Below are 10942 nucleotides of genomic sequence, written 5' to 3' on the forward strand. Positions count from 1 at the left end.
ATAGCAAACCTCTGGCCGCAGCTCCTGCAACGTGTGTTGCTACTTCTCTGCCCTCCCCATTGTCAGAACCAGAGCTAAAGCCACTGCAAGGAAGGTGTGAGGGACATGAGGGCAAATGAGGATGGAAAAGCAACCCTTTAACTTCATTCCAATACCACCCCCATTAGGCAGTGCCTGGAGCTCATGCCCTGCTCACCCACCCATCTTTACACTACGGCTATTATCTCATTTCCCCTTTCCACATACCCTCCAGCCCCTATTCCCTCTTCCTTCAGTAGGCAATGGCATAGCAAAAACAGAAAATTCTGTTCCAGCCTATGTATAGGATTACAGAACACTAACAAAGCTAAATACCCAAAGAATTGGCATGCAGGTGCACAACTGAACAAGTCAATACATTCCAGTAACTTGAGTTTAGCTTTGTAAATGAACCATTCTAGCAAAATTACCAAAAGGGAGTCATGCAAAAACATAGGTTTTGATAAACATTAAGGTCAGAGATCATAAGGAAGTTGTATTTCAAAACCTAGTTGCTGAAAAGGAGTCCAGCTGCAAGCATCCATCACGCCCAAATATCATGCAATTTTTAAAGTGCATTCACATATGTCTGCACTTTTAGATGGCTTCTAATCTGATGAAGCAGAATCATAATGGAATACAGACCTTTTTTTCTTTTTCTTTTTTTTAAATCAGAGGTAGTCATGTATTACAAGATCCATCAGCCGCAGGGCCCCTATTGTGCACACACACATGCATGCATAAGGAAGCTATTAACTTATGAAGTTTTAAGCAAGGATTCTGGGAAAATTAACCAGTGAGACTCGAGAGCATTGTTAAAAGGGGGTTAGTGAGAGTCAGATTAAAACTTCCCATTTCCTGTGTTGTGCCTGTGGCATGTTGGGACTCAATTTCCAGCACTTCAAGGCCTGATATGCAGAGCCTCTCACGAGACTAAACAACTTTTCAACTTTGCTGTTAGCAAGAACATTGTAAAAATCCGTATATGCACTTGTATAATTTCTTCAGAGTGAAGTGAGCCAGTCAAGACTCATAACCAACCTTGTTATGATGCAAACGTGTTTTCCTATTCCCTAAATAGTGCACTGGGGGCACAAAGTAAAGAGACTCAAAGAAATAACACACTCTTACTGGCCACCGAAGAAGTACTTTGGGACATGCCAGAAGGAGCTTCTCCTTCCTGGAAAGGGGACAAATATACATTCAGGTTGCTTTAGCAAAATATCTCCCACTGAATAACAGCAGCAAAACAAAACTAGGTGTACAGAAACAAAAGTTTAAATCCTCCCATCAGTAAACAATTGTGTTTTTATATATGTAGTCCATGTTTCTCCCTTAGTTTTTTTTTTCTCCCCATAATTCTGAAAAGAAAAGAAAAAGGAACAATCACTGGGAACTTGGATACAAAAGGTTTTGCAACACGTTCTTCACATCTTAGTTCTCCCAAAAGGGATTTCTTCACTCCATCATCCAATTCAAGTTACCTTTTCCTTCATATTATCAGGGCCAAACACAAACAGCACTCTCATTTTAAGCTTTAGCTACGAAACAATACTTAGCTCTGACAAGTTGCTTTTCACCCACAGAATTCAAGCCAATTTACTAGGGGATATACAGGAATTAAATTATTTGTGATACAGAGATGAAGGCATGCTGCACAATTTTAGTTTCAAGCACAAAGACAAGAGAAAGAATACAAAAACATCACTTTATTAAAAGCTAAAATATTTTCTTCCCTGTTAGTGTGATTTTCAGAGAGGGCAACCCTGACCATTAACAGTGGAATGGTTCCAGTGCAATTAGCTGCACAAACCCAAGGTGCTTGTTTTAAAACCAAGTAAGAACAGTTCACAGACAGGTCAAAGCAATCCAGTTGGATGGCTCTTCCCCCTGTATACTATAACCACCATCATAAAAACAGAAGCATTCCTGTGCTTAGTTACTAACTGGAAAGAAGTCAGTCAGTTCCTGACTGAGAAATGCAGCTGCATACCTCGAGCACTGTATTTGTGGTGGGTGAAAAAGGAAGGGAATGAAATGCCATGCAGGCAGGGAAGACTATTACTATCCAACTTTTAAGGGAAGTGAGGAGTGTGGGGAATGTACGGCACAAAATGGAGCAGTGTGGCATCCATAGGTCAGGGAGTTGTTCAGAAAGTGCCAGAGGCCAGGGTAACACTACAGATTTTTCAAATTGTCTAGAGGTGAGATTTCCAGACACAGCTGAGCTATCAGTAGCCTCTAATGAGGACACAGTGAAACCAAAGAAACTGCACTCTTACCAGTATAAGCCATTTTGTTTGTAGGAGGTGGTTTGTCTTCCTTTATCAGTAAAAAAAAAAAAAAAATGCAACTTTGCCAGTACAGCTGCGTCTGTATTAGGAGGATTTTGCTGGCACAAAACACCAGTGAAGTGCTTCTGCCGTGGACATGTTGCCCGAGGCCCCTCTTACATGCTAGCATTACAGGCCTAGAAGTTCTGCAAAAGGCACAAAATACAACTGCAGTGGTAACCTGCTGGTCTAGCTTCCTGGCCATCTGCTTTGCAGCCAGTCCCCTCCCATAGGACATAGCCTAGATGCTTTGGTTGTGCTGTTGACGAACAGGACATACTAATTCAAGGTTGGGCAAAATATGGCCTGCAGGCCAGATCCAGCCTGCCAACTGATTATATCTGGCCCACAGGTGGCCAGTTATCGACTCATGGGATCCAACCTGTGATCCACCTGATGCCAAACAGTTGGGGCTGTTTCCATCATGCCAGGTGGGACTGCTTCCGCCCAGCACCGATACAGCAGCGTCAGCTGTGGACCTGGAAGATGCTCTGATCCCCACCCAGAACCTGCCAGCCATGTCCACAGCTGCTTCTACCACACCAGGTGGGTGGTGGCAAACTGTGGGCACAGCTAGCAGGTTCTGAGTTGGGGAAGGGATCAGAATGTGTTACAGCTCTGGGTGGGTTAAGTGTGGCCCTCGAGAGGACACCAAAACTCATGAAGTGGCTCTCTAGCCAAATAATTGCCCACCCCGGTACTAATTTCACAGATTTAAAAAAAGGGGAAGGAGGGGGCCTGCAGGCCACTATTCACTCTGAAGTGATCAGAAGCCCAAGATTTGAACCATTAGCTATAATAACACTAGGGAGAGGGATGGGGGAGGAAGGGGAAGGACCTTTTCTAGCTACTTGGAGAAAAATATTCCTCATCTCTGGACGCACCTGGTGAAACCCAAGCACATTTCAGAGGCATAACTTAAATTTGATATCACTGATATGAACCAAGCTTCTATACAATAAATATTTTTGTAGTTCTTTCTCTCATCCTTGTCAGTTATGTCACCATGTTTCTATACTGCAGACACTTTGCAGCATTTCCCACTAGCTGTTCCATCAAGCACCTGGCTTGCCTTTCAGTGCAGTAAACAATGGTTCAAAATGGAGGACCTATGATATTAAGAAAACACCCTCCCCTCTAGTACCTGTGTTTTGAAAAACTTCTTTGATTATTCCACTGAAAAATAAAAATGAAATTCACTTCTCTCAAATCACTGCCAATTTGTGTGTTCAAACTGGCCTTGACAGTGAAACGCAAGTTAATCAACTTAACTCTGATTCTTGCATGCTAGCACATTGCTAGGTGCTTTGCACTTCCAACACTGCAGGGGAATACTTACATTTGCTGGGAGCCCTGTTGTTTTGGAAAAGGACTTTAAAAAAAAACACCTTCATACTATTTTTTTTAAGGCCCCCTCCTCTGCCTCTAAGACAAAAGCCTAAACCCTGAGAGCATTCTTTTACAGCCTGCAGAGGGCAGCAGTATACCACCAGAAGAGTATACCAGATGGTACTTTAAGCACATCTGCCCATACAATCCAACAAGCAGGACTTCTACAAACCAAGATTTGGCTGACAGAAATACAATATGGTCCAAGTAGAATACATCCCACCTACACTCAAAAAAAGTGAAGCCCTGCCGTCCAGCTTCCAATAAAACAATGCAGAAGCTAGAGGAACCTTGTTTCTACTGTACACACCTACAACTCTTTGCTCCAGTGCAAATATCAGAGAGATTTTTGGCATGTATTATGCTTCTGTGGTGCAGGGAAGGGAAGGCTGTTGGTCATGAAGTCTCACTCCCACACATGCAGCCGAGCTGCTTTGGTATCAGATCAGCGTAGGAGTTCTATGCATACTCACACTGAACTGACACTTGTCAAAGTCTAAAATTCAGTTGGACCTTTTCATGAGGGCAGATGGTCAGCAAGAATTAGCTTAGGCACTTTGGAAGGTAGGAGGAAGAGGGTGAGCTGGAAGGATGGACATCTCATCCTGCTTCTCAAACTTATGCATTGCAGTCACAACTGGAATAAAGTGCTGGAGGATCCCCCTGTGGTTGAGAGGCAGTTCTACTCTACCACAGGGAAAGGTTATAAACATCGCTAACTGATGTGCAGCTCCCATAGTCAGCAGATTTTATCTTTCCCCTAGCAGAATGTACACTCCCATAAAATGTCACGCATCCAGTTCATGTGTCCATGTCAGGGGTGCTTAGTTTGGTTTGCCACATGCACACGCTTCTCTCCCTGTCCATGTAGGCATCGGGTTCTGGGTAGCACCCTGGTCCACCCCCTCCCACAATTAAAAGGAACTGCCCCCCTTATACACATCTCTGTGCTTGCATATCCTGCGCACTCTCTGGTCTCTGTGTGAGCAGCCAGACTTTGGCGACAGAGTTCTTGCAATGTGGGCACAGTCCTGCGTGGCCTGCGCAGGGGTTCAGCGAACACGAGGGGGGTTCCCCCCATCTCATCAAAATGGATAGGGTTGGCCCGAGTTCCTGCCACCACTATCTCCAGCAGCGTAACAACGCAGTCTGAGGACCAGTCCCTGAGCCAGAAGTAGCCCTCCTGGAAGGAAATCCGGAGGCTGACTGGGCCCGACGGCATCCGAACACTCAGGCTGAATAGAAAGTTCCCCTGAGCGCTGTCCCGCACCAAATAGGTCCCCACTGGCTCCTGCTGTAGCTTGGCATGTGCCTCACGCACAGACAAGGGACCCCAGTAGAAGCCACTGGCCTGCAAGATATTGAGTGATCGCTCCAGGACCTCCCACTCACAGCTGCGAAAAACCCGGTAGTGTGTGGGTAACCTGGATGATGCTGGGGCAGGGGGAGTGTTCCGATGCTGCCTTTGCGGATGAGGAATGCTCCGGTGTGTGTTCTGCAGATCCTCCGGCCTCCCTTTGATCATCTCTCAAAGAGCCCATGGGTCCCAGAAAGCTGCTATCTGTAACATGCTCTCTTCTCTGCACCCAGCCTAGAGAGGAGAAGGAAAGTGAGGCAGGCAGGAGTTCTTTTATGTTGTTCTGACTGGACAAAAGAAAGGCTTCACACAAAGGAAGCACAGCAGCAAGAATGCCAGAAGTGAGGGACGATACAGGGAAGTTACTAAGGTGATAAATAACAGCTATTTCCTCTCTGATTTCAGTAGCTGTTATGGCAGCTGATGCTTCCTTCATCCCTTGGTCTCACCCCAGACATTGCAGATTATATTTTAGCAGGACTCTGCCTCATCTAGTCTTAGATGACTCCAAAGGGGCTCCCCACTGCATCCCTGGGCAGCCCACGCATAGCTCACCACTGTGACCTCACTGCTGGGAATTTCCCAGTGGGGCTGTTTTTCCTTTTCCCTCACACCCCAAGTTAAAGAAAAAGCCCAAGCCTGAAGACAGGACCTTTTCTAGCCAGGAAAACATCTTGTGCAGTATGATTGTATTGCTGGTTTGAAGGACTCCTCCTACCTATCTCCACTGTCTCCTTAGAAGACCCATTGGACTATGAAGAAATGGGAGTTGGGAAGGACTTGTCCCCCTATATTACACTACATCATAGCCCTGCTCCATCTGCCATCAGATGAAACTCTGCTTCCCATCAGTAAGCCCCTTGTAGATTAGGTCCTTCCTATGTGGTAACATTAAACCTTGAGCATGTGGTTCAGAGCTGCCATGAGGTAGGACTGTTTTATCCTGTTTACACAGTGGGGTACAGCCAGTATCCAAGCTGTGATCCTTCCCTGTGCCCCAGTCCCATGTCCCCCCTGCCCTTTGCTCCCCCTTCAGCCCTTTTCCTCCTTTGCCCCAACTGTGCCGTGTGAATCCTGAGGGACATTTCTGAGCCCCAAACTTCCACCCTGCCAATAGATTATCCTGATAATTTATTGCTCTGTGGCTGCTTCTGCATCTCCTGCTCCCTGCCGCCCAGTAGCCTCCCTCTGCGCCCGTACTGGATTAAGATGACTCTCCTTTTCTTACTGCCACAATCTCTCCATTTCTGTTTGCATTTTCTGTGTTCCTGCTAGACTGTCTATATTTAACTGCATTGATTCCTACATCCGCTCTAACTGATATCAATCCATCTAAGTCATTACAATTATAAAAAAATATATATACCAGGTATAAATATCTATATGCATATAAAAACGTAAAAACCACAGCCCTGAGCCAGAGGCTTGCTCTGTGCGAGAAGCCTGAGCTGTTACACACCACTTCCCCAGCCCTACGAGTCAGTAACTCACCGCCAAAACCTTGCCCCTAGTCCTCCGAGACGCTCCATTAACCTAATCACTCTCTCTTTTACTGACAGAAAGAGAGGGGGAGGTGTATATGTGGGCAGGCTTAACGGCTGTCCTGCAGCCTGAAGATTGAAGAACATGCGCCTTCAGTTTCCCTTTACTTCTCACCTCGGGGAACTCCCCAGCTCGTCTCAGGCACATGGCACTACCACTCCCGGACTCACTCCCAACACAACCATCCCAAGGTATGGCTGCTCTATGCCACCTGCCTAGGCAGTCAGGCAAACCCTAACCTAACCTCTTATAACCCCCACTCTAGGGATCCCTTTTATTAGGCTTAACTAATGGCATTGCTCCCATTTGTCACCATTCAGAAATTTCCTTTTAAGTAGTTCACTTGTGCCACAGAGAGCTCCGTGCACCCAAGTTCTGTGCTACACCTTTTCCCCTAGCAGAGGCAGCAGCAAACTCCTTTCACACAGTCCAGGCACACTGCCTTAACCCATAACTAAATATGTGTCTCAGGAGAGACAGGAGAATGTAGTCTCCGTGGTCCTTGCTATCCACGACCTGCAGAGGTACAAAGAACCAGGGCCCATTGGTATGGGAGCTTGTGAGATAGATGCTCACTAGGTAAAGCCCAGTCTTTGCTAATCTTTCCCTTCACAATGAGCCTCTCTGTGCTAGGCAATAATGCAGTGCTAACACTCCACAGCCAGAGCTCTGCCCTGCAAAGAACTGAGTTTTCAGATGATACAATCACTAGAAAGGCTTTCTAGTGGTAGAAAGCTTCAATTCTGCTCCAGAAGGTTTGTGAGCTACAGGCTCTTTAATTGTCATTGTTAAAGCCCAACTGTTGCATCTCCTACACCTCAGTGCAACAGCATTTTGGAAAGGAACTGCCAGTGATACAGGTGAACAGGAGGTGGCGACCTCTGGCAGGCTGATTATTTATTTTTGAAGTAGTCAGCAGCCAGCTGCTCAGGTCAATCTAAATCTCAAGAGGGTTGCATCATTTCTACTCTGCCCACTGCTCCCCTGGAAAAGTGGAGGGATACATGAGATTTATCACAGAACTCATGCTCCACAGGGAGCTGTGACATGCCTCTCCCACAACCAAATGAACAGGTTGTAAAGTCCTAAGTAATTAGAGGCAGTGATTAGAGACACCTCCATCAGCTGAGACTCAAAATACTCAAGTCCCACAAAATACTACTAGTACAGCTCTTCACTCATACTTCTTGCTGGGGGAGTTACATGCCCACCCTTACTGCACCCATAAGTACTTTGTCCCTTGACTTTTCATTCAAGTTAGCAGCAAATGGCCTTTGGGCACTGGAAAATATCCAGACTCAGCACATACTTTGCAGCATATGCACACAAATGGCGACCCAATTCTGAACAGGTTTGATAAAGTTGCCTGTGCACTGCGATTCACCGTCAAGGTGACTGTACTCTCCTTTTCCTTCTGACCCAGACTTGTGTACAGTGGTCTAACAGACTGCCATTTTGTACAGCTTTCACCTTTTGGCCCCTGTATGCAGCCAAAAAACATTATTCACTGATGCCTGGCAAGTCCAGTGCATACACATCCAGTGACAGCTTCAAGAAAAGATCTGATTTTTTTGCATCTTTCACTAATTCCCACCCTCCTTCCTTCCCCTCAGCACAAATGCTGCTTACCTCTTTCAGCTTGTCACTCCTAAGTTCTTGGACATGAGGCCCAGGATTGTCCATTTCTGAGCGTGCCAGCACAGCCCTTTCCAGTTTTTTCCAAAGCCTTAAGAGAGAACAGATCTTCTCCTTGGAAAAAAAGAGAGAAGCAAGTCAAATTGGCCATCAGTGAAATACAGTGGGTCACCAAGTCTGCCTGTCCTGACCCTTTTGTCTTGTTACCAGCCCCAATGTATGCTTTGTAGCACTTTTTAGACCATGACACCCCAATAATAAATCCATCATCACTGCCTTCAATCCTCAGAGGCAACTACAAAGAGCTTGATGTTTGCCACACTCTTTTCAAAATCGAATAGCAACATTACAGGATATCTTAAAAAATATTTTTAATAATCAAGTGTTAGGCCTGATTTACAAGATCCAAGTAGCATAGTCACAGTTAAGATGAAAAGCATCTTGGTCTACCAGTAGTGTACAGAACAAACATACAGCCTCTACTATTGTTGGACCACCTAGACAGAGGCACAATCAATTCTAATAGGTACTTTTCTGCCTTGATGCTTTACAATATCCAAAGCTATTTTTATTGCTTGTGCAATATCAGCTGATCCCCATACCAAGTCAGTACAGTACAACCCCTGGTGATGCAGCATACACAGACCCTCATTCAATCAACAGTGCTGCCAGTGGATTCAGCAAGCAGAAAAAAAATAAACCTGACTTTCTGCAGGCCCTTCGAGGCACTTCCCCACTGCTCTGTTTATGTATAAAGTTTCATTATTTCACTTCACTGTTATTGGTTTGCACCATTTGCAGCCTGCAACAGGCAATTCATCCCTACAAAGCAACTTTAATTGCAATTAACTGACTTGGAGTCCACACTAGTGTGACACAGCCAATGCTGTTATTATCTATTTCAGAATTCCCAGAACAGCTCTCAGCTGAATTCTGGGCAATTCTGAAAGGCTTTACACATGCCTCTTTCTTAAACCTGAGGAAGGGCATGTGATGCCTGAAAGTTTGTCCAATAGCTCTCCTAGCTGCACAGCGGATCCATTACAAGATATCACAAAACACCCCTACCATAGGTATTTGTAGGATGAAGGAGGCACACTTCCACAACCCACAAGGAAAAGTCTGTGCTTCTCAGGAGCACGATATACAGCTTCCTGGAGTATGGAGACCCTAGCTTAAAGAATTTCATGCAATACAGAGTCTAGGCACAATGCCTGGCTTGAACTTTTGTTATACAAAATCTTTTTAGCTGGATCCTGTTAAAGGCACTGCAAGTCATGAGGTGGCTGCAGAGAAGAGGTAGAGTGAAGTTCAGCATACAGCCCAAGTGTGAATCTGGAAGAAAGAGCCGGGGTTAAGCAGACAGCAATATACTTGAATGGTGGACTAACCTTGTTACCACAACAGTGACCTCCATCCACATTGGTACTAGCATGATGTAATGTGCTATCACAACAGGGCATGTGTGCACAACCACAATAGAATCACTTACCCACACCAGCACTAGAATCAGCTGAGACTATCATGGTTGGCTCAGAAAGGAGGTAGGATTGGAAAAGACCATACAAGTAAGCAGTGAGAGCTAAATGCACAGATGCAAAACATGCTGCAGTTGTACTAAGGCGGGGAAATCTTAACTGCTACCTTGCAGTTAGGCCTGCAAGGAAGTTTGTAGTCGTCTTTACCTTTCACTAGACAGATACTAATATTGTTTCATTCAAGATGAAGGACATCACGGCTGCCACGTAACATGGTATTTGAAAAAGTCTAAGACTGAAACTCTCTCTAATCCTATAGCATCCAACCAGGATGCAAAAATTATAGATCTCCTTAAGCTGCAGTCTAGTACCAAGAACCACATGTAGACGCAATGACATTTCCTGTTTCTGTGCATTACAAATGAACAGCCAAAGCCACATACTCTTTGGGAATCAGTTCTATAGGTCTTGCAAAAGAATTGCTCTTGCTACAAGCATTTTGTGATTTGGGGGCAGGCAGGGTGAGACAGAGGGGAAGAAGGGGGAATGGATGGGTAACATCTTTACCCCCACTTTAGATATTTAACTTTCACCTACAGGTAAGTTCCACATATGTCTCATCACTCTTTTTTGTCCCATGTCCCTTCTAGTTAGTTAGCTGAAGATCTTAAATATTCCACATTGCTGATATAATCTGAACAAGGTTTCTACCCTCTCCTCCTTCCCTTCCCCTGCTAAGAAAAACAGTGATTTGATGCATTTTAAACATTCTTCACATCATCCAAGTCTGTAAGTGTACTTTTTGTACAAGCCAATGACCAATTATCTGCAAATTAAGCTGTTTGGCCCTAGCAGCAATAGCAAAGTTTGTTATAGCCTGGCACTGCATATCAGACAAGCCATCTCCCTCCTGGAAGTCAAAGTTGTTTTGCAGTTTGCAGGTAACCGGCCGCAGTTTATTTTACTGCAAGGCTTCTCTAGTTTGTTGGCAGAAAAATCCTAACTGCTTGCCTTTCCAAGAACCTAACTTCCTTTGGACTATTAAGTTCCAGCATCCAGTTTGGAAATTTGTCTCCTCCCTCTTAAAAAAAGAGCAACAAAAAGAAATCAAGCTATTCTGCTAAGTTCAGCGACTACTGCAGTATTCTGCCCACCCTACCCCAGCTCAGCTAGGAAAAAAAAAAAAAAAA

At 45.0% G+C, this 10942-nt stretch overlaps 1 protein-coding gene across 2 annotated transcripts in view; it reads right to left on the reverse strand.

Moving 5' to 3' along the window:
• Positions 1–494: 494 nt before the first annotated feature.
• The window catches only part of LOC109295815 (suppressor of cytokine signaling 1-like), an 18693-nt gene continuing 8245 nt past the window's right edge, over positions 495–10942 (reverse strand). For both annotated transcript variants that reach the window (XM_019514882.1, XM_019514883.1), the window contains exons 2-3: positions 8269–8388; positions 495–5331 (exon numbers count right to left, since the gene is read on the reverse strand). In XM_019514882.1, the coding sequence (XP_019370427.1) occupies positions 4555–5265 (711 nt within the window). In that variant the 5' untranslated portion in view covers positions 5266–5331; positions 8269–8388 and the 3' untranslated portion in view covers positions 495–4554. The remainder of the gene's footprint in view (positions 5332–8268; positions 8389–10942) is intronic.

This window comes from Gavialis gangeticus, unplaced genomic scaffold, assembly GCF_001723915.1.
Source record: "Gavialis gangeticus isolate Ggan-Ray unplaced genomic scaffold, GavGan_comp1, whole genome shotgun sequence".
Classification (NCBI taxonomy): Eukaryota; Metazoa; Chordata; order Crocodylia; family Gavialidae; genus Gavialis; species Gavialis gangeticus.